Source organism: Desmodus rotundus, chromosome 11, assembly GCF_022682495.2.
Source record: "Desmodus rotundus isolate HL8 chromosome 11, HLdesRot8A.1, whole genome shotgun sequence".
In the NCBI taxonomy this organism is placed as follows: domain Eukaryota; kingdom Metazoa; phylum Chordata; class Mammalia; order Chiroptera; family Phyllostomidae; genus Desmodus; species Desmodus rotundus.
This window is the reverse complement of record NC_071397.1, coordinates 71899388-71924240: the sequence shown is the minus strand read 5'-3', so window position 1 is coordinate 71924240 and position 24853 is coordinate 71899388. Positions and strand designations below refer to the sequence as shown.

Sequence of the window (24853 nt, the reverse complement as noted above, 5' to 3'; positions counted from 1 at the left end):
GAAACATATCTTAAGAATAGTTGTAATAAAGAATAAAGAGTATTCAAGTTTTACATATAATTTACAAGAATATAACAAGAGCAATAAGAGTGCTTTCCATGAGTGGGAGAGAACATTCATTGACCTCCAAGGTTCTAGCAATATGGTACCACAATTTTAAAATTTAAGAACACAAAAATGATACTTCAATTTGAGATTTCAAAAAATTTTGATTTAGATGTTCATGAGATCATATTTATGAAGCTGAAATGACCAAACATTTGAAAGATAAGCTTGCTGAATTTATCAACATCTGTAAGAAAATCTGATGGTACTGGGATCCTAAAGTAATTTTTCCCAGCTTTATTGGGTACCATTGACAGACAAAAATTATATATATTTACGATATGGCATAACATTTTAGTGTACATGTGCATTGTAATATGATCACCACAATTAAGAATTAACATATTTATCACCTCTTATAATTACTTTTCCTGGGTGTCTGTGCAAACACTTGGGATCTCTCCTAGCAAATCTCAAGTATACAATTACTAACCACACTCACAGTGCTGTATGTTATGTTCCCAGACCTTATTCATCGGATAACTGCAAGTTTTACTTTTGACCAGCATCTCATCCCCCCACCATTGTACTCCTTGTTACTGTTAGTCTGACTTCCTTAATTCCACGTGTGAGCCAATATAATATTTGTCTTTCTGGCCTGGCTTACTTCACTTAGCATGATGCCTTCTAGGTTCATCTATGTTGCTGCAGATAGCAGGATTTCCTTTTTTAAGGTTGAATAATATTCTATTTATCTAAACTAATTTTTAAAGTATAATAGGTGTTCATATTTATCAGTTTTAATGTGAAGACACTAAAAAATGATGTTCTGCTAGGGGAGAATGATATATCACGATGTATTTGCATTGTTACTAAGAAGAATAGGAGAGAATTTGTAGTTATTCATCATTTTTGTTCTCTAGCTAAGGACATGCCTAAACATAGCCAATAAAATGAATTGTACAATAGCTCATATTATTCATTTACTTTTTCATTATAGATAATTACTTTTTACCCATTTGTCATTATCTCAATGACTCAAGCCAAAAAGATTGTTATTCACTTCTTCCCATTTTGTTGCTTCAATTTTTGGTTACCAGAAACAAAATGATAACTAGTCTCTTTTTCAGTGGTTGAAAATATAGAAATATTAAATTTTATCATTAATTTCTGATACTCTCTAATTAAGTAAGTATATTAAATACCTCTAGAGCACTCATCTCTTCATTTTTCTCCAGGTTGACACCTACTTCCTATAACTAACCATTTTAAACAAATTTAGCTGTTAATCAAAAAAAATAAAGAGCAATTTTAATGCAAGGAAAATAGCGATATGTATATACATATATGTGTATGAGTACATGTATTTATGTTGTGTGTATATCTATGTATAGCCTGCTATCAAAGGCCATGTAAAATGTTTAGTCTGCTTATTGAACTGAATATTATATATAGCTTTTACATGCCCATGTTAGCTTTTCAAAAGACTTCCAATGTCCTATTTCTGGGCACTAATTCTCTCAGTGAAACTACCACATTCTCACACAACGAAATACAGCAAAGCTAGAGTTTTCACTCATTTTGTTTTAGGTTAAGTAACAACTGAAAGGAAGCACACTTAGCTCAGACAGTAATGCATGTGATGAACAAAATGTCACTTTTTTTACACACTGCCCTTGTCACTTGTTTCTCAATATGGTCCTGCCTGTCCATACAAAATGTGCAAATAAATGCTCCCACCTCCAGGCTGTTTGAATGAATACAGTTCATGAGTCTGTGTTTATTTTCAAAAGGACAAGTATTGTTTCACCCCCCTCCCATCAATGCACCATAATTCTGCCTTAAGTTTACAAGGTAGCTTATATACAAAAGTTTCTACTATGTATTTTCCAGAGCATTATTAGTCTGAAAACTATTGACAGGTTAAAACCATTGCAAAGGATCCTTTTGTTTTATTATGAATCCCTAATTTACTCAATATTTGATGGAGTTGCTTTTTAATACTCTCCCTTGACCATCCTACACACACACACACACACACACACACACACACACGCGTTCAGTTTCGAAGCTGCCAGAGACTCAGAGACTATGGGTAGGATTTGGAGGACTGAATAGAAGTTAATGGAGCTCGTCACCCCCTGGTCTTGCATAGTGATGCTCCAAGTCATTAGCATGTTCTCTGTGTTTGGCAAGATCCCCTAGATAGGACTGAGCTTCCAAACAGTCAGAGCCAGAATCTGTAGCAGTAGCACTTTCTCCCTTCCACATGAATGAACAGAACTCTCAGATCTAGCAGATTGGTGGCTGCTTGTAACGCGGAACCCTTGAGTCAAAAGAAAGGGCCCTATTAAGTACTGCGAATTAATTACATATTCTTTATTCTCTCACAAGTCCTAGTTTTATGAAGGGCTCTTACAACTCTGGCACTGAATTTGGCAGTCTGTGATGCCCCACCCCCTACATCTGAGTCTTACTATAGCAACTCAAAGAGCTATTCAATTCTCTATTACAGCTGAACCCCTTGCCAACAGACCCACATCTTGACTGCATTATGTACTTTTCAGCAGATAGAGTTTGGGGATTCCTGTGAAATTGTGAAAGCAAAGAACAGACAAGGCAGGTCAGAGCTAAGGGGAAAATAACAGATAACTATTTGCAAAGGACAACAACAATACATGCAGGGTTTGGATAATGTTTTTAAAAATTGGCAAATAAGGGTTTCTGGATTCATAAGAGAGTTTGGTTTTTCCTTATTCAAGGGTTTTAAGAGTGGTAATATTTTTTAAGAAAAAATAAAAATAGAGCAATTGTGACCAAAAAAAATATTAAAAGCACATCACTTCTCTGTAAATTCAAAAAGTTTAAGTTTTTCCAGGTATTTCCAAACATTTCATGCTTTAATTGGTTTCCCAGGCAGATGTATTAGAGTCTACAAGTCACTTCCACTTAATCTTGTATTGATTTTCTAAGAGGCTTCCTGTCACTATAACTATCCTAATCAATTAACTTCTTGTAAGTAGCAAGACAATTTTCTCTTTCTCTTCTTTCCAATGAAGCTTGAGTACTTTATTTCTACAAAATATCTGATGTTGCCTCTTATCTATCAAAGAACTACATTTTGTTGGTAAAAATGTGTGATGTTTTCCATTTTAAAAAATGTTTGAATATTCTCCACACAGAAAGCATACAGAATTCCCTTAAACCAATGTCATGAGTGGCTTACAAATTTTGGGCTGTGTTGTGTTAAGTTCCCTTTGGATATCAGATGACATGCTTTTCCCTTGGCCTCACTCACAGGGAACTGGGAGGCTGGCAGTCACTCAAGGGGAAAGAAATGGTTCTACCAAGTGGTGTCAAAAAAAAAGTGCCAAAGCCATTTAGCATTGCCTTGTTTATCCCAATAAACAAATTTCACCTGTATTAACATGTGAGAATTTGGCATGGGGGAAGCAAGTTACTCTAAACTGAGCTTGCCCACTTTTTTGTAAGCACAGGCCTGGAAACAATAGAAACAACACGATTTAGGAGAGCCATTGGTCTGTGGAGTTGGCCAACGTGGACTCAAGCCTTGAAGTCAGTTAAGGAAATTTGAGTGTCGAATTCCCTGAAGTTTCATTTCCTGTCTTACAAAATGGAATCAACACAATCATCTACAAGATAGTTTGGGATTCACTATATCTAAACCCTCCCTCCTTTGATCCAAGTCCATTCTTCTACCCAAGAGTTCTTCCCGAAGCAAAGTAGTGACTAGGTCATTTTCTTGTCCAAAATTCCCCCATGCCTGAAAACAGAGGCCTAAACACAGAGCATGCCATTCGATCCAGGGGTCTCAGCATCTCTGGGCCACATTGGAAGAAGAAGAGTTATCTTGGTCCAGATTAAATACAAAACCACTATTGAAAACTGATAAGCAAAAAAAGGTTTTAAGTCAATTTATGGTTTTGCATTGGGCCGCATTCATAGCCATCCTGGGCCGCATGCAGCCCACGACCTGTGGCTTGTATACCCCTCCCATGGAGACAAGGTTCAGCCTGCTCTTCCCAGATCATTGCTGGTCATTACCTTTCATTCATTTCTCATTTTAACCATATCAAAACACATTTATCATGTATTTCTACCGCCTTGTAGGTGTAGGTTTCTTCAAAAGCATTTCCCCAAAGTTTCCCTGCCCAAAGTGCTTTTCCCGTCCTTGTCAACTTAGAAAACTCTTGCTCAACACTCAAGGTCATAGATATCTCCAAAATCACCACCCTTCCAACTGTGCCTGCCTGGAGATTCTCCTAAAAGAAACAAAGATTATTTTTCACTAGATGAAACTATCTCATTTTTGCTTGGCTTCCAACATGGAAAAATATTTTATTTGGCACCTAACATGAACATATCTAGACACTATTTAACCACACAGTGAAGTGATTTGCAAAAAGTCAATCTGTGCATCTACGATCTAAGCATTAAACGCAAAATATGAGATCATTCAGATTCCCAACATCAATTAACGTTAAGTCTTCACTGTCTAGGCGGTCACTGGAATTGTGAGAAAACCAGCACACACACAGAAAACTGGGGCATCTGGTAAAAAATGAACTCGTGCCCATCAACTACTTTGATCACTGATATCACCTACTAGGTACAAGATGTATCATTTTTTCTTTTCTTTCTTTCTTTATTTTAATTGTTGTTCAAATACAGATGCCTCCATTTTCACCCCACGTCACCCCCTGCACCCACCCCTGCCTCCCACCCTTGAAACTACACCTTTGGCTTTGTCCATGTGTCCTTTACATGTGTTCCTTAATGGACCTTCATTATCCCTCTCTCCCCTCTCCTCTGGATACTGTCAGTTTGCTCTTTAATACAAGCAAGCAAAATATAACAAGATATACCATTTCTAATAAAATACTTTAAATTTGTTATAAATGAACAAACTGTGATTCAAAAGAGTTCAGGAATTTGACCAAGTATTTGCTATATGGCAGAACTGTGTTCCAAAACTAGGTCTGTCTCTAAAGCCCATTTTTATGTTCACCCTTCCACACTGCCTCTCTGTGGACCCTGTGCAGTGGCCACAGGTGGATCTTCTAGCAATGGTCTATGTGTCTTTAACCACAGTATGAGGTGCTATGCCTAGCCAATCACTCAAAATACCCTTTTGCTTGAGGAAAAAGGGAGTTGGTGTGTGAAGATAGGGTGGTAATGTAGCAAATTCAAGAGGAAGAGAGGTGGGTCCTCCTCAAAACACAGCTACATCCCATTAGTAATACATATTAAAGTAAGCTTCCTTTCTGGCACTAAACCCATTTGTAGCCCTTCTTATTTTTGGTTCAACTCACTGGAATATATTTTACACTTACCTAAGTAAAAATAACATATTATAGCAGAATTATGACATGATATAAACTGTCTCTGAGTTATTAAAAATATTCTCACATCAAAATATAAAAATAAATAAAATATCATATCTTAACTTCCCTGACTAGACTAATTGGAAGTTATTGTTGTGATAGTGTTGGTGGTTTTGATGATGATATTAGTTGTGTCTAGTGACCAAAAATTGAATATGTATCTTTAATGAAAATGTTTTATGGTCTGATGTCAATCTCAAAACTAAGTTTACTCATGCTCTGCATGAGATATATGTCAATGAACAATAATATTTCTCATGTGGTAGGTGAAAAATTAACATAGACTTGATTTAAAAAGTCAGAAAATGTAACTTCTGTATAAGGCTAAATATGAAAGCATGCATGTTACAATGGAACATTTTCAGCACATCTTATGATCCTATTCAGAATTAACATTGTTTCTAAATATCGTATGGAGACATAGACACATGTAGATATAGATATAGAACTTTTAAAAAGCTAGTTTGACCTGAAGAAAACATTGAGTTTAAAGGTTAATAACATGTCATATTTATTGGTAGGAAGAGCTCACTTATTTTAAGTGGTTTCCCAACAGGCAACCAGGAGGCATCAATCCTGCTTGCTCAGACCTTATACTAACTGTCTCCATACAGTGCATAAGTTGGCATATAGGAGGGCATTGAATCTATCCTGGAGGTGGCTTTTTAAGTTCCTTCAAAATGAGTTCTCCAGTCCTTCATGCAGCTTAAGGCCTAGTCTACCTCTAGCATAAAGAGAAGGCACAAGTTAAATAGGGATAGCAATTCTAAAAAGCTAGGTTATATCTTGTTCAAAAGTATCATGGTTGGTGGTAACTGATTTTCTTTACAAAATAACAAACACTTTATACACTGTTGGTGATAGGGCACATTCTAAAATATGCATTATTCTGTCCCTCTCCCAACCTTATTAATTCTCTCTATGGAGTTAAAAAAAAAAAGTGTTGATCAAGATAAGACAAGAGCAAGGGTGACTCACCAAAAGCAAGTCGGGAAACGTGCATCAGAAAAAGCCTACGCAGAGAAAAAGGATCGCAGTGTCTTGTTCACTACAGAGGCAAAACTCAAACTGTGAGTTCAATTTGGTTAAGCTGTCCTGCCACCTGAAGAAGTAGCTCAGTTTTAGGGAGTAATCAGCCATCAAGTAATTATGACATACCACTAAATAATGATTGATTTTCCATTTTATAATTCCCAATCAGTTAAATGTCATTCACTGGAAGATGCATCATTCCTGTATAAACTCTATGTGACAGCCCTTCTACCAAAATAAAAAAAGAACAAAAACCCCAATTAAGTCTAGAAAAGTAATTGAAAACAATGGTTCTGTAGCTCAGAGGTCAAAATGATTTTGATTGACTTTCCAACAGCTTTTTAGGCAACATGAAGATATTGGCCATCACATTCTAAGTTCACCAGGTTAAATGAAATAATGAAGCAAACCTTTAACACTTAACTAGTACACACAGCAAAGTAGAAAGAAACAAAAACAAGCTTAAATGGTTAACAATTAAAATCCGAAAGATGTTGCTTATTCTGATTCTCAGGATAAAAATCTCGGGTCGTCATCACCCACATTTATGTATAGGCATAGGGAGGGTCTGCACCAAGCAGTACAAATTCTCGTTTATTAACAGGCTCACACCCTCAGTTTTTCTTCTAAAACCCTTTGTCCAGTTAGTGTTTTAATGTTTGTGTTTGAAAACTGTTTAAAAATTATTTGTATTCCTCAAGTAAGACATTTTGTTATTCTAACAGATTAGATGAGTCAAACGTGGGAGACCAAGAAAGTGGGTGACCTGCAAATCTTTACCTGAAGGCCTTCAATAGCCAACCGCAGCATGCTGGGTGTAAGTTTGGAGGCTTGCTTGAAGGTGAAGTTACTCCAGTCTATGATCAAAACAAATCCATTCACTTGAAGCTCGGGATCTTCAATCATGGCTTCTAAAGACAGCAAGATGGCACGCAAAATATCCACCAGTGTGTACCTATCAACAACAGAAAAGTCCTCATTAAATCTGACAACCACTTCTGAATAAAGTATAGAAAAATTTTAGCACACTAAAAACTTCCCTAAAAATACCTAAAGATTTTTAGGGAGATGATTTTGCTGAAAAATATTCTTTTACGAAGACCTTGATTTTGCAGCACTTGGGACATAATAGAATTTAACATGTATTTTACAAAAACAAGCTAAAATGCTTTGGAAAATACTAATTTTCTTCATATTTCACAACCATGTACTTTACCTCTAGGCTTTCCTATCATTTTATGATCTCACTACAACTTATCTCAAAATTAGGCATGTACTTTTAAACAGCTCAGGAATGTACTAAGTAATAGGCATTTCATATCAGCATATTTGAAAATTTTCAGAATGCAATCTGAGGACACTAATCATTAATGAGTAAAAGTGTCAACAAATATTAATTGCTTGCATTGAGTTTATATTGTGAAGATAAAAGAAAAGAAGGAAGAAAAGGTGCATAAAGACAGGAAGAAAAGAAGATCGATAAGTACAAAAGGGGAAATTTACCTGCCTATCACAATGCAGGCCTTCTGAATAAAGGTTCAGTCTCCATCTTTTTCTGACTTACACCTTAGCACTGTGCCTGGCACATTATAAAAATTCAATAAGTGCTTTTTACATTGTTCCTGTAAAATGGACTAGACTAGAGTGCAAAGACACTAGTGTAGATTATGGCACTACCTTGACAAAGGCATGGAGATAAAAATGGAACCAGTAAGCCAAATTTGGCAAGTATTTCAAAAGTAAACTGGAAAATTTGACACTTAATTAGATGTGGGGACTAAGATTGAAGGAAGAGTAAACGATGACACACAGACTCTAGCTTCAGAGCCTGAATAAATAATATAATTTAAAAACACACAGTTGGGATGACTGAAAATAAATAGTTTGGAATAGAACCTGTTGTATTTGAAAACATGTAGTACACCTGGTTAATAGCAATTAGGTATCTGAAAAAGTATACATGAAACTCTAGAGAGAGCCCAAGGTTGAAAATTTCAGAATCAAAAACATACAGATCTCAAATTCAAGAAAGTAAAGGAGGTAATGCAGCCAGAGCTGAGAGAAAAAAATGAGATAATTATTTTAAGACAAGAATTTCAGCATTTTAAGAGGAATTGGCACAATCATGGAATATGTTAACCATTTCAATTTTTGAGCATGCTGCATCTCAAGTTTCTTTTTTTCTCCTCAGCATTGCAGGTGGAAATGTTCAATAAAATCTACAGAAGAGACTTCCAGTCAAGATGGCAGCATAGGCAGACATGGCTCATCTCTTTGCACAACCACATCAAAATTGCAACTAAAATATAGGACAACCTTCACTCAGAATTGTCAGAAATTGAGTTGAATGGAAGTCTGACAATGATGGAATTAAAGAAACCACAGCCATCCAAATTGAGATGGCAAGCTGGTGCCACATCTGAGACTCCGTCAACCTAGCTAACACTGTTCCGCCTGCCTTGAAGATCCCCAGAGACTCTGCCCCAACCAACTTATGGGCCCACCAAAGCTGCTGTTCCTAGTGAATGGCTGGTCTTGGCTCAAGTTTCACAACTTCCTAAATCCTATCAAATAAGCAACAGCTGGCCTCAGTGAGTCACAGGCCCAGCACTAGTAGCAGCCAGCCTAGATTAAATGAAATGTTAAGGGACTTATTTAAAAACTGAAGAGCAAAACCATGAAAAATAAAATGGTAATAAATACAAATCTATCAACAGTTGAATCTAAAAAAACAAAATAAGCAAACGAGAAGAGAGACGGAATCATTTTGATGGTTGCCAATGGGACAGTGGGTGTAGGGGAATGGGTGAAGAGGTGAGGGGATTAACAAGTACAAATAGGTAGGAACAGAATAGTCATGGTGATGTAAAGTACAGTATAGGAAATAGAGTAGCCAAAGAAGTTATACACATAACCCGTGGACATGAACAATGGTGTGCGGGTTGCCTGAGGGAGTGTGGGGAGCTGGGTGTACAGGGGCGTGGGCAGGGGTGGAAATTGGGACAACTGTAATAGCATAATCAATAAAATATAATTAAAAACTATGAAAGCTACAGAAAAAGTCTTGACCTCAGGAAGAAGTAGGATGGGGAAGGTGGTGGTGGATTAGAACTGGAAATCACTGGTATTTAGTGGAAGTAAAGGCTGACTTCCACTATTAAATGCTCACTCACAGTATGAGACAGTGAGTGCATATGTGGGAGTCGTCCTGTTTTTACTTTTAAAAATATTTGGAGGCAAACGGAGAAAGCATGGTAGTACAGGAAGGAAGAAATAATTAACAATAAAAGTTCAGGTGACTTTTCACTTTCTCTGGACTGCATTTCCTTATCTGCAAAATTAGTACAGTAATATGGAGTAAGATATCTCTTGGACCCCAGGATTAACCAAACATAGAGCATTATGTCAGAAAATTTCGAGATAAATTTCTTCCCCATCCCTCATTAGCTGTGTGACCCTGGATATACTTGGTAAGGTATAATCAGAACTGAAGAATGTTTGTTTTTACATTCTACTTTAAAACTTGATGATCTTTAGATAACTTATTACTATTGTAAAAGGCAAAGTTCAGTAGGTTCTTTTTAAAACTCTGGATGGAATACAGACTACTTATGTAATAAGGATACGTCATCCCAAAATACTTTCTAAATATATAAGATAATAAAACTTATTGTAGAACTCTATTACGTATTTGTCTTTAAGTCTGTGAAGTATGTATGGCTGGATACCTTTATCTGTCACTTTGTGGCTGACCTATCTCCTTTTTCTTTTATTTTTTAAGGATTGTATTTATTTAGTTTCAGAGAGAGGGAGAAATTAAGGGAGAGAAACATGGATGTGTGAGAGAAACATCAATTGGTCGCCTCTCATGCACGCCCCACCTGGGGATCTGGCCCACAACCCAGGCATGTGCCCTGACCAGGAATTAAACCAGTGACCCCTCCCTGACCAGGAATTAAACCAGTGACCCCTCACTTTGCGGGATGACACCCAAACAACAGAGTCACGCTGGGCCCTATCTCCTTCTTAAATTTAATGGCCAACCGCAGTGTCACAAGCAAAAGCCTATAAACCTACACAAACTGGGAAGTTGGAGCAAGAAAGCTATATTACCAGAAGGTTAAATGTAGACCCCGCTCTAAAAAAATATTCATTCTAATTCCTGAACTCTATAATAACATCATGATCAAGAAAATTAAAAATTAGAGAAGTCCAGCTTAGAACTGCCCCCTCCTTGTGATCATTCTTGTGTTACTTACAAAAATACCAAATATCATTAATATCAAAATAGCATTAAGTAAAACTTGAATTTGAAATAAGTTTTAGGATGATGCATTGTACATAGAAAAAGATAAATCATGACACTAGTAAGGGCTGAAAATAAGAAGCAACTTGTTTTAGCTAACACACTTTACACATGATTCTATTAACCTGTGTCCAAGTCAAGAGAAAATTTATGTGTATTATTATTATTCCAAAGTATCTAAAGTAAAGTAAATTCCAAGATCAGCCATGAAAAAAAAACAGGTTTGCAAAGTTTTCAAGAGTAAATCTCACTAAGTTTTAAAATTTAATATCTTACTCCAAAAAAAAAGAGTTAAATGACATTTATATGAATCATATGAATGTACAAGTTTAAGGAAAGAAATATAAAAACATCCTAGCTTACAGTATTCAAAGGGTAGGTCAAACCCCTCTTGACACTCCAGTTCTCTGCTGTCAAAGATGTCACATTACTCCCATTAGCAGCTCAGTGGGCTCTTCCTAAGCAGAATGTTATTAAAAGAGATCTTGCTAAATTCCATAAAATATTTTCCAAGAAAATGGGGCACTTTATGATTTTATCTCTTCAGAAATCCTACCATAGTTCTACTCTTTGGAATTATTTTTATTTTTACAATTTATGAAGTGTCAGTACAATAAGTAAGCCACATGTTTCTGCTTTGGCTTTACACCCCAATTTACAGGTGCTCCACCACTGCTATTCTTCTCTTGTGTGCTGGAACAAAGTCATAGACAACAAACTAGCACATTTATGCAGCTCTTAACTCCTGACTGTGCTTCCCAAAATAGCATTAAGTAGAGCCTGAATCTGAAATCAACTTGGAGAGGATGATAAGTAGCATGTAGAAAGAAGAAGTAAAAACACCAATTAAGGGATTTTTAAAGAGGGACACCAGCCTGTGTAGACCATTGCTCTTGAAAGAAAGAGTGGAGTAGACTTTGTCTAAAAATCAGCTGGAGAAAACTTTGACACCCATTCCTCCTGTTTACTACTTGTACAGTCAAGAGCAGGGAAGCTTCTTGAAAGGTTCTGGGTGGCTACCTGTCCTGTGTTTCAATCCTGAGGTTCAAAGTATCTCAGCCTCTACCACAGCTTACAACCAGTGATAAGAGCAAAGTAAATCACAAACAGGTCATTTCCTTCCTATTTTCCAAACCCTTCTTTCGGTCTGACAGGGAAACACTGGCATCTTGGCATCACACTGAGCAGCACAACAGCAAGCATTTCCCTCTGTCACTAAATCAATCAGCCATTATCAAATTCTTCATTAAGGCTGCTCCCGCCCATCAGTTTTCATTAAGCCAGGTCCTGTAAGAAAGGTGCTAGGGGAGAGACAAAGAAGAAGAATGACCATTATTAATGCCTCCAGGTATCATTAGTGCCAAAGTTGAACCCATTACATGCTTCATGTTACTGAGGGGAATAATAATAATATCTCTACCTGACTAATAGCATAGTTTAAGATTTTCAAAGGAATTTCAAATGCATTATCTTAATCTCAAAACAAGCCAAAGTCTCAGTGCTGGCTTTGATCCTATTATTTTAGAGCTGAGGACATAGACCAGGTCTCAGCGAATTAGAGATGAAGGCAGTCTACGGGCATACCACCCTGCACGCACCCGATCTCGTCAGAGATGAAGGTCTCAGGGATATAAACAATGTGCCCAGAATCACCATGGGAGGAAATGAGCGCCTAGATGAGAAGCAGCCCCTTTCTGACACCACAGCTCTCCCACTCCCTATGGTGTCTCATACCTAGAACAGAGTCTGGTGAATAGATGCCCTGCTTTTTCATGTCTCAGTGGCACGATGTGTGTCAGGAGGCAGAGCAGAAAGTCAATACCAACATGGTGCTGGGTCAGGTACCAGGACACACCCCAGCCTGGCCCAACAGGGGGCTTTGGGGAGGAAAAGCAACAGGACATTCAAAGAATTGGGATGGGGAAAGGCTAAGTCTACAAACCCTGGGGAAAATATGAACTCTGAAATATTCGTGTGTCTGGTTTGCACCATTAAGCCCAGAAGATTATCTGTCTGGGCCTTGCTTTAATTTTATTGCTATGGGAGTGTAGGTGAGCGAGAACAAGAGAAAGGTGTTTTGTCGGAAATAAAACATCTAGAGGAGAAAATGTCTTTCCTTGAAAAAAAGTTTAAAAAGTGTGCACTACTTCCACCAAATTAAAATAAAACAGAATTGTGCAGGACATATACAAACACATCAGAAAGGCAACTCTTCTTTTCAGGGAAGAATATTCTAGGCGAGTGTCTGCTTGGTAAAGCCGTTCCCTTCCAAAGATTTATTCCAACAACTTCACTTTCTGTGCCTAGTCATCTATATTCTGCTATTTAATCAAGACTTTCTAAACCATTGATTTTTTAAATGATCAGACCTTGTTTTTTGATATAGCAACATTTAATTGGTTTTTTTCTAGATTTATGTTGCTACCTGTCTATACACACACAAAAACAAAAAGTTTGACCGATTCACTGGTTATGAGTGAAAGATTTAACTGCTTCGTGCCTCAGTTTTCTCATTTTCAAAATTTAAATATTAATGGGAGCTACCTCGTATGATTGTCATGAAGATTTAATAAGTTAATGTTTGTTAAGTGCTTAGAGGAGTGCCTGACACATGCAATAAGTGTTTTAAATGAATGAATTAGTTAATTAATAATTAAAATGAAACAATAAAAGGTTGAATTCATTTAACCAAGTAGGCAACGTTCTCTCTATAGAACACGGAGTGGCTCACAGCTACCCACTGCCCCGAACTTCTCCACTGGCAGTTACCCTCATTACAGCCTCTCTGGCAGTTATGTGGCCTTTCCGGTTTTTTCTTCCCTGAGAGGTTGTATATCCCTTGCTAGTACAAAGAATGTGTCACGTGTGTTTTTTGCCTCCAGCAACTATTAAATTTCTATGTATGTAGCAAATGTTTGACTAACGTGTGCTTTAAAAAAAAATTGACTTGAATTGAGTGCTATTCGCTCCTTGATGTGATAAGGACCCGGCGTACAGGGACATCCGTTCCCTGATGTCAACAGTGTCACTTACTACATGAATGAACGATATGTACCTGTGTTCAGTGATGTAAAAAGTGCTCGGACTCTTTCCCAGAATGGGGGAAATGTATTAATTTACTAAGGCTAATTTATTATTTCACTAACTTGGCTCATGTTTTAAAATATCTTTACACATTTATTTTGAGGCATATTTTCAGTGCACTGTAGCAACCTCAAATCCTTCTCTTCCACTCTGTTTAAAGTTGCATATCTGAAACATGCCTGGTTTGGTCTACACCCAATCAGCTGTTACTGTAGGTTGGTTCTCTTGGTTTTTACTGTTATTGCAAAACTATTTTACTAATTCCTGCATAATTGTCCTAGTTTTTAGACACTGTCTTATTTTTTCAGAGATTTATTCCAATATCCCACTAACATTTTTCAGGACAATTTTTTCTTTCCAATTTCCAAGGTGTGAACCAAGGACACAGTGTTGAATAACCTGCAGTTTTCAGAGTATTTGTTAAAAGGACCATCCCTGTAGGGAAGCAGTACGAAGCTCTGCTAGGACGGAAACCGCATGGAAGCCACACCTGCCATTTCTGGCTTTGACTGGATCTCACGGTCCGTCCATAGCACAGCACGGCAATGTCTCCAGGATTCTGAAGGGAAAATCCCCAACCCTGTCACGATACACGACCCCATGCAGCAAATAGTTGAGAAATATTTAAATATTTTAATAAATTAAGCCAGGAGGTCTTGAAAAATCAAGCCAAAAATTATCTGTAGAGTCCATGGTTAGTTTTTAAATTTTAGTCTATCATCATCATAAACCTTCCAATTTAGAGATTGGTTCATTGTTTTAATAAATGGAAACATAATCATAGTTCAATCTAAAGCTGCAAATAGCTAACCATGTGTATATATTTCTTTTTATGAAAAAGCCACACAAAATAAACAAACTGACAGCAACATGTTTTTCAGGCAGATTCCAGGAAAAGTTTCAGGATCAGAGCAATGTCTGACCGGTCAGGCTCCCACCCCTTCCAGCTCTTCAATACTCTAAGTGATAATCAATGTCCATTATGACAAGCCAAACAGAGCTACAAGACGGTCAGTGTTTTCTGAATTGCCACTGTATCAAGAATCACTTTAGTTTAGCTGTATTTAATTGTTTTCTAAGGGTTATTAACCAGATTCCAGATAAGCAATTGTTTGCTGTACTAAAGCATAGAAAACTGTAAGTCTGATGAGGTAAAATATGACTTGCAAGATAACTGAAAATTTACAGGCCAACTATTAGAACACATGTCACCATTATATTTCAGGTGACACAATTTGCTCATGTATATGCCCAGTAAGTATATATGTCAGTAAATTTCAACTGCTCAGATGCCTGCTCTCATGCCCTAGTGTGTGGCCCATGATCTACTTTTATTCCAAACATCCTTTTCTGAAGGTAGTGCAATCACTTCTGGCTTCATGGCACATCATCCTCATGTTCCATTGTTAAAATCGGGTGAAAATGGGAAGGTGCTGCCAAGCGAGTCCTAAGCAGGGCACTGTCACTCATGAAAGGAATACAGCATGGAATGCTCGGAGGCCACCTGCATCCTGGCGATGCAGTGAAACAATCCAATTGTTTCTCATTTTGTAGAGTTTACTTTTGTGTTCAGAAATTATGTTAGATAATCTGAAAGGAGATAAAACTGTATGAATATTTTCCAAAGATAGCCTGCTCAAGAAATGTAATAAGTCATCTAAGCCCGTTCACTTCTTTTAAAAAAGAACCACACACTAAACTGAAAGTCATTTTGACATTTTAGTCTTTCATTGTCTAAGATTTATTAAAATGTGGGTATACTGTAAATGTTATTTTACCTTAGTCTTCCTGAAGATTCCATGCCTCCTGTAAAGGCTTTGGAAATGGTCCGATTCAATGACCTGAAACTGACCTGCATTACATCGCAGTAGAAAGAAACACTATTTTATTTATAGTCACCATCTCACACACACTTACTATTTCCAGCCTCCTGAGGAGCACAGAAAACTGTCCTACAAAATTAATACAGGAGAAAGTATGCATTAGATCACTTCCTACTTAGAATTCTTTTTTAAAAAAAACATAATGGCGTTCAACTCAACAAATATTTATTGAGCATTCACTCTAGTTCTGGTGCTCTTATAAATATAATATAAGGCTTAGTCTTTCTTTTGTTATAAACATCAATTATTTCAGATGTCTTTATAAAGTTTTTCAATACTTATTTTAAAAATCTTCCTTTTTCCTTTGGGAAGTTGGAAATAATGTGTTTTCCAAATAAAGGGGTGGGGGGCATTTTCTTTCTACCTCATTTCTGGAATTTGCCTCTGTAATTGTAGACATTCCCGCCCACCTATTGTTTCTTTAAAACAATGCTACTTTGTAAAAAGTTGTTGAAAGCCAGGTAATTCACTGAACAACTCAAGGAAGGGGGCCAGAACTATGTTCAGATGTGCAGTCTTCTCAAGAGACCCAGGTTGTTTGGGATTGCAGGATCCGAGCAGGAAGGTGAGAACACCTGACTCACAGGACAGGAGGGGAATGAGAGAATGCAGCACATGGCTATCCACCTAACAAAGCAATAGTAAGGTAAACCTCTAGGGAAGGTGGTAGAAATTTCTGTAGGAATCTAGTCAGATAAGACTTGAGGCTGAAAAGTGGAAGAAGAAGAAAAGGGATTGAGGCCAAAGGTAGGGGAAGGGCTATTGACACCCTGGTACCGCCCGAAATGGAAGGCAGCTGTCCTGCAGGTTTCAGGGCAGTTCTTATGCATAGATCCCAATGATAAGCGGATAGACCTCTTTGTCCACTAGTCCTTGGAATTAGGTATATGTAGGTCTGGGATGGGGGGCAGGCAAGGAGAAGGAAGAAATAACTTTTTAAAAAATATATGGAAGGAGAAAACTCAACTGAATTTTAGTCAAGTTCTAAATAACTTGTATAACTTTTTTTCTGGTTTTTCCATATTTATTTTTTGCTTTAATTTTTTTATTATTGTTCAATTACAGTTGTCCCCATTTTTCCCTCATGACTATCCCTTGACCTACCTTTTGACCCTGATATACTATAACTTCATGATTATGTCGGCTCATTTCCACCCATAGAAATAGAATTCACAGTTATTAGTCTACAGAACCCATTAGGGTATTTCTACAAGACACAGCTTCTTATTTTTAATCTCACATGTATAAAATTTTAATATTTAACATTTTTATGTAGATTTAATAAAAAGTAGTTCTATATACCAGTTAATAAATCTTATCCCACTGTAAATTTTTAGGGAGATAGATTTTGATTACTAGTAACCTATCCTTTATATAAAAGTATGAAATAGACAACAAAAACATAGTTTCTTGAGTAATCTGGAATAATCGACTTCCCACATACATGAGAAATGTTAAGTGATTTTCATCTTAATTAGGTTTATAAATCAGTGAGAATATTAGCTCATTTATAAAAATAGATTACCATAGGTCTAATGTAAATGCATGCCTCCCTGAATGTAATCCACCCCACTAATTATACCTTTCAGACAGATTTAAATACAAGATTTCCATTTAACTGTAGCCTAATAAACAAAGTTCCAATCTAACTAACAAATGGAATATTAGGTTCTTTTTTGAATAGAAGTTTTCAATTCTGATATACACAATCATTGGTTTGCATAACCCTACAATGTATTTCCCAGATTGAAAAAAAAAAAAAGTTAAAGAAATGCAGTGGTCGAAATTGGCAATTCATGGTCCTCTAAGCTTTGCTACCTGATAAAAAGTAGAATATGATTTGTGCACTGACTGGTGTGGCTCAGTGGGTTGGGCATTGTCCAGCAAGCCAAAAGGTCGCCAGTTCTATTCCCATTCAGGGCACATGCCTGGGTTGCAGGCCAGGTCACCAGTTAGGGGCGTACAAGAGGCATCTGATCAATGTTTCCCTCACACATCTCTGTTTCTCTTCCTTCTTCTCCTTCTCCCACCCTTCTCCCTTCTCTAAGAATAAATAAATAAATAAAATCTTTTTTAAAAAAGAAATGATTTCTGTAAGTAACCAAAGGAAGTAACAGGACTCCATTCCCCCTCAATGGCTAACTCTCTGTGAGTTTCTTAGCTTTATGATTTTAGGATTGTTCATGTAGTAGTTTGTCTTTATATTCACACAAAAAATAATTGAAGTAATTCTCAACCTAAAATTACAGAGAAAAGAAAACCAATTAAAGAGTAAAAACCTGTTAAAAATATTAATTTACCTTTTAAGATCCTAAGACTCTGAGAGGCCTATCTATAAGAGTTTCCGGTCACTAAAAAAAGTCTTTTACAATAGCTCCAGGAATGGTTTAAACTAACCTGATGCATCAAAAGTCACCATTCACAGACCTAAAAATACACCAATATTTTAACAACCAGTTCTTTATGATTCACAGTTTTGATAAACATGTTTAAGTTCCATGAAATACATAAACTTTGAACTCAATTGAAACTACCTTATACACGAGCATTTATAATTTATCATATCTGTCAGTCTGAGGAAAGAATTCTGATTGAGGAAGTAGAAGAGTCACTCTTTGCATTTTCTATGATAATGTAAATAAAATAAAAACGTGATTTCTCCTCCACTTAAAAGCAAGAGAGCTCAAAAAGTCTACCAACTGACCTACCTGAGTATTTTCCACTTCCTTCCAAGAGATGAAAAATCACATCAGTCAGGAAACACCTTCTTTGGATTAGTGACAAGTGTAGAACAAGCACACCAGTCAGCCTTTCTTTCAGTGTCGGTAGGCACGCTCAGAAACAGAGAATACAACTCTGCCTTTTCGCTGACGCGACACACATCACATCATTCCTTCATGTGCACGTCACCAAGCAGAAAAGTCCCCAAGAAATAAAACTACTTGATCTTGGTTGAACGCTAGGCTATCCTTAAGAAGTAAAACCTCAGTACTAAAGACAGAGAGGATGATGATGGTCATGAAGATGATGGCGATGATGATAATGATGATGAATCTAGTTTAATAATTTCTTTAGAAGGAAGGAGAAAAAGTTATCTCCATTCTTATGCTAATTTCTCCACAGCACAGTAAACTTATTCAGGAGGTGGGAAATTTAGCAAATTTATTTAGAAATTAAATGATTTAGATTGCAGCAGAAATCTAAAGGGCTCAGGAAGCACTTAAAGCTGCAGTAGAAACTGGGTACTTGTGAAGTAAGAGTCTCAAAGGTTAAAAAAAGAATGCCCTCCTCTCACTCACCAATAACTTATGTTTTAGTTCCAGTTTCTCTTTTGTTCCCAGCCAAGTCATAGCATCAAAGCTGTAAAGCTATGACACTACTCAGGTAAATTCTGTAAAATGGGAGAATAAAAGAATCCCTAGTATATGTTGGGATTTAGGGTTTACCTGCTCTGATCCCAGTTGGCAGCAAAAAGGACTAGTATCTTCCTGCCATAGTGGTCCAGATTGGCCAGGCCCCCAGGGAAGCCATCCTTCAGTGCCTGCTTGATGCCAGGGTCAGTGGCCTTGAAGCTTTTAAACATGTCCAGGTTCTGCTGCCGGTACTCAAAGTACTGGGCCAGGAGACGGAAGGCCTCAAAGTGATGAAACTTCCTGGCCCTCAAGAAGCGTAAGATGAAGGCATCATCTGTGCGCAGAAAGCCAATGTCCGGCCTGGTGATGACCATGTCCCTCACCTCCTGGATGTCCTGGTGCAGTGTGTCTGGGTTCTCGTTGAGCTCCAGGCGAGCTTTCTCCAGGGTCTCGGGAGACAGCCCAGCTTGTAAGTGAGTCATCGTTCTGTTTGCTTCTGAGCCTTGCCTTCCTCCTGCTGACTGTCCCACCACGAACCTGGCCCTTGCCACTACCACACTCTGGCCTCCAGACCTGGAAGATGCCTGCTTCCTCTTCTTTACAGGAAATGATTTGTCTTTGCGTCCAATCAAGTACCCTGTTGCTCCCGCTTTCCCACAGCTTATTTGTGAAGGATATAAACTTCTTTTCCCACTCCCTTGAAAAGCCGCCCCCACTTCGGTTCCCTCTTTCCTTTCCTCTAAAGAGATGTGGCCGTCCCAGTGCTCCTCTTCTCGTCCTTCCGCTCCCCGCGCGGGTGGTGCTGATCTTGGTGCTGTCCTCTTCTCTCCCAAGATGTAACAAAAACAACCCCCACGCACATCTCAGCCGCAGCACTTTGACGCTTCTGCGGGCCCTACCGAAGGATGCTCCAGCCAGGGATAACGATGGGGATTGTGATTAATAATAAGGTGGCTCTTCAGCGCTGAGCTCCAAGCAGGGAAAGAGCGTCTTTGCCAGAAAGAAAAAGACAGAAAGAGAAAGAGGGGGGAAAGGAGCTTATTTCTCCTTCTGCTTATTCAAAGAATCTATTTGTAAAAGATATTTGTGGGATTGTATTTAAAATTATTATGATCCGATTAGGTGGAGACTCTGTACACAGCGCACCTTCCCTCCGCCCCTCTTAGATACACCCGCGATCTCAGGAGGCACCAGAAGGGTTTTTGGTGGCGTCGGCACCAGCGTTGGCTCCCCCACTCCCACCCCACCCCCAACTTCTGCCTTTCTCTGGCCCTTTATTTCAACGGACTTGCCCCCGAGAACTGGGGGAGTCGCTCTGGGGACATACATTACAAATGCTAGGTGGGGTGAGACGGTGCAAAAGAGGAGTGGAGAATAAAATCACAATGCTTCCACCTTTTTATAAAACCCCAGAGCAAGAGGGAAGAAAGAGCAGAAGGCTCCTACCAGCAAACCTGGAGGCGGGGACGCTAAGCAATGCGGCACTTCCTGGCATCCGTCAGCCGCGGTTTCAGCCACGGCGGCGGCGACGGCAGCATCAACTCCTCTGGGTGGGATGGATCCAGCAGAGTGGAGGGGCGGCAGCGGGTACCCAGGCCGAGGACGCACTGGGGAGCAGCCGCGGCCACATCGTCCGCGAGCAACCCGCTTCCCTTCCCCGCAGGAGGGGTGGAGGGGAGTGCAAAGCTAGGGCCACCTCTGTCCCGGGCCCTCGCTCAGCCCGGCCATTCTCGCCCTCGGGAGAGAAGGGAGGGAGCGGGAACTCCCTGCCGGTGAAGGCCACGAGGGCGGCCTCCGCCTTTGTGCACCGGGAGCCGCCGGGGCGGTGGGCGCGGCGGGCGAGGCGAGGCGGGGCGGCTGCCGAGAGGCACGGGTCCCCTCTCCCGGCGCTCGTCGGGACGTGGGGAGTCAGGCTCGCCCCTCCTGCGGCTGCTGCTGCAGTTGCTGCTGAGGTTCCTGCTGCCGCTGCTAAAAGACGGACTTGGTTCAGCTCAACTCCTCTCTAATTATCCCAGCACCGATCTCGCTGCGACGACGTAAGCACTCAGCTCCCGCGCGCACTCCTCGCCTCTCCGCCGGGCTCGTTCGGCAGGGCGGCAATTTCCGCGGCATCCTTACCTGCCGAGCCCCCAGTTTTGCCCGCTCCTGGTCCCCGCTTGCAGCAGGTTACTCCAGCAGGTATCCTGGCCCGGCGGGACAGCGGCGCGGCGTCCTCCCCACGCCCCTCTCCCACCCTTTGTGTGCGAGACCCTGGGGTGGTCCGGCGAGTAGCCGCTGTAGATGGTCTTTCTCGTTGATACACGTTTGCCAGTTCGTGTAGGAGCTAATGTAATGAAGAAGGAGCACGGGAACATCTAATTCTTTCTGCATTTGTTTAAATGAAGAAAAGAAGACCAGAGTGTTTCCAAACCATTGTGTTGATAATTAAGCCTCGGGGGAACTTAGAGGCATAGTATTTCAACCCTACACTGTGGCCGCTAAATTCGTTTTGAAGAGGAAGGGGAAAAATAGGCACTCCTTGACTCACTTCTTATAATAAAACTAATATTTCTGGAGACATACGATCTTCACTCGATGCCATGCACCTATACACGAGAATCACTGTAAGGGACAGGAATCTTTAAGCTTAACATGACTACCTGCAGTCGCAGCTTGGAGAAAAAAAGAAACGTTTCCCGTTTTCAAAGCACAACATGTGTTACTGAACGAGAGCAACTTGGAGCTTACAAAGTGTAGGGCGGACTACTGAGTTCAAGTCAAGTAATGCAAAAATACTTACCGACTTCTACTATGTGCGGGGCATTGTCCTGGATCCTATGGATAAATGATCTTGAAAATAAGAAAATGTTGTCATTTTTTGATGGCTATTAGAACCCTCAGATTACAGGAATACACTTCTTGTTCTTCTCATGGCAATGCTTTTTTAAGTTGTTTTAAGAAGAGGGATGGCAGACCTGTATCATTTTATTAATTAAATTAATGCAGATAATGTAGGAACAAGAATAAGAGAATAAATTACACACATACACAGCAACAAAGTCATTATTCTCAAGAAATTTGCATTTTATTTGGGGAGCAAATAATAAGCCATATAGGTATGTTTGTATATACATATGCGCCATAAAATGGTCCTTCTAAGTCTATGTGGTTATGACTCTCCAAAACATTCTGAGTGCGAGTGTTAGATAATGTGGTTCCATTTCAAAGAAAATTAGTTTATTTTGGGCCAGGCCAGTATTCTAAAATTGAAGAAAATTTGTCTCATATCGACTGTATGATGGTTGAAAAACCATCTCCAGTATTGAAAGACAATTCTCCATGGATCTCTTGTGTTTCTACATGTCTATGAGCAAGGCACTAACTTCTCTTTTGTCCAGACTGTATTTTCAAGGCTGTGTGGTAAACAATCTCGAAAGAGCCTTGGCAGCTAAAGATAGCATTTCCATGTGGAAAAAGGGGAGGTGTGCTTAGAGTTCAGGAAGGCAGAGATAGTGTCTCTCTCCCGAAAAAAAGGCAGACTGGCTTGAGCTCCCACAACTCAGACCTGCTCTCCTGTAACAACACCCACTGTGCGTGCAAGTATTACCTGATGCTCTTAGGCTTGTGGGAACTGGGGCTAGGAAACCAGCACACCACATGCCGCTGCTCCTACTGCTTGCTGCCCCTGAGTGATGTCTTTCTTTCTCTAACCCAGGAGTTTTCATCGTCTGCCAGCATCGATGCAATGGTGGCCAGCTAATCAGTTAGCTGGCAAGTAGGCTAAATCTCTAATTTTTCAAGGTGATTAAAAACCAACTGCTCAGTTTTACTCTCTGAGATGGAAATACTGGACTATATTTTTAGAATGAAACATAAAACTAAATTTAATTTGTTGGTTCATAGTATGGCATTACCTATATTTAGTGATGATATTTTTATATTTATCAATAAAAGAATCGCTTCAAACCAGGTTCATTTTAATATATCAATATATGATATAAATAGCCTTTGTCAGGCAGTAGGGTTGTTAGAGCAGATCAGTTAGATGCAGCTAAGAGTATTTTTCATTATTTTTACAAATGATTAAGTCCTTCCTCCAAAGATCATACTATTAATATTTCTATATTTACACATTTGAAGTCATTTCTGAAACCAAAATAAATATGCAAAGCCTTCTAAGAATTAAACAAAGTGTTAATTCAAATGACATCAGAGCCTTTGATTCTCATTCAATGTTAATTTACTTCACCAAATTAATGCAAAGTAATGTAAGAACTAGAATATGAGAATAAATTAAATGAACAATTAAAGCATAATTGGAAAAATAATTAAATCAAAGACTTCAGGTGTTTTCAAGCAACTCGAAAGGACAGTTTGATTTACTGCTGTATTTAAAATGGATAGACTAAGTAATTTGTATTAAAATGTTTTATTCCATTTATTAAATTATACAGAGAGAGAGAGAAAGAAAGGGGCAAAAATAAAGATGTGCGCAGCTCCATACATATTACACAGCAAATACCTGTGTGAACACCCTCCCAAGTTAAGGAATAGAAGAACGTTGCCAGCACCCAGAAAGCCCCGCCCTCCCCCTCCTCTCCTAACTGCAGGCCTCTCCTTCCTAACGAAGGAAGCCACAGTATCTTCATTTTGGAAGAAATGAGAGAATGTTTTTCTTTAATATTTTATAAACTAAACCCTATTCATCCCTATTGTTGAATGTAGTTAGTTCATCCATATTCAATGATGATGGAATTTCACTTTATGAACAATATACTTATCCATTCTACTGCTGATGAAATTTTTTTTTAATTTGGGACAATTATAAATCATGATATATGAACATTCTGGTATACATCTCTTGGTATATGTGCATACCTAGAAATAAAATTGCTGGTTTGTATGTGGTGTGTATCTTCAAATGTAATAAATAATGCCAAACTATTTCCCAAATGGCTGTGCCATTTCACCCTCCTCTGAGTAGTGTAAGAGATTTCTCACTGGGCCATAGTCTCACAAGTTCTTATTATTGTCCATCACTATCATGTTTTACCAGCTCTGATTTTGAACAGGAGTACTGCATGGTGGTTTGCTTACGCATTCCCAAGATTACTCAGGTTGAACAAGGTTTTCTATTTTTTGGCCACTGGTATAACTTTTTGTGTGTGAAGTACCATGTCAAGAATCTTGCCCATTTTTGCATTGGGTTGTTTATTGATTAACTCTGACTTGTGGAAGATCTTAACAGATTTTGCACACGAGCCCTGTGTCATGTGTCACCGCCATACTCCCGTCCGTGGCTTGCCTGTTCACTCTCTTAACCGTCTTTTGATTAACACAATTTTACATTTTAATGCAGTTTAAATTTTCCCCTTTGAATATGCTTTTTGGATCCTATTTAAGTGACTCACTCTGATAATACCTTCGAGATGTTTTATTGTTTTCACTTTTCATATGTAGACCTGCAGTCCACCAAGTATTATTATTTCCCTATATAAATATCTAATAGACTCAGCCACCATTTATTGAGACTATTTATTTAAAATAGACTATATTTTTTCCTTCTGTACAGAAGAGCACTAGTCACAAAATAATTGTCCATATATGAATGGGTCCAGTTCAATATGAACTTTAAGCCCCAGAAGACATCATTGTTGTATACAACCAACATTCCTCAGGGGTTCTCAAAGTGGGGGCCCCAGACCTGCAGCATTAACATCACCTGGGAACTTGTTAGAAATGTTCCTTCCCACCCCTGACATAGGG

At 38.8% G+C, this 24853-nt stretch overlaps 1 protein-coding gene across 1 annotated transcript in view; it reads right to left on the bottom strand.

The window, feature by feature from the left end:
* The window catches only part of CLVS2 (clavesin 2), a 58549-nt gene extending 37595 nt beyond the window's left edge, over nt 1-20954 (bottom strand). Inside the window, exons 1-3 of the mRNA XM_024552164.3 lie at nt 20555-20954; nt 19202-20098; nt 7263-7437 (exon numbers count right to left, since the gene is read on the bottom strand). Coding sequence (XP_024407932.2) covers nt 7263-7437; nt 19202-19590 — 564 coding nt within the window. The 5' untranslated portion in view covers nt 19591-20098; nt 20555-20954. The remainder of the gene's footprint in view (nt 1-7262; nt 7438-19201; nt 20099-20554) is intronic.
* Between the last annotated feature and the right edge of the window lie 3899 nt (nt 20955-24853).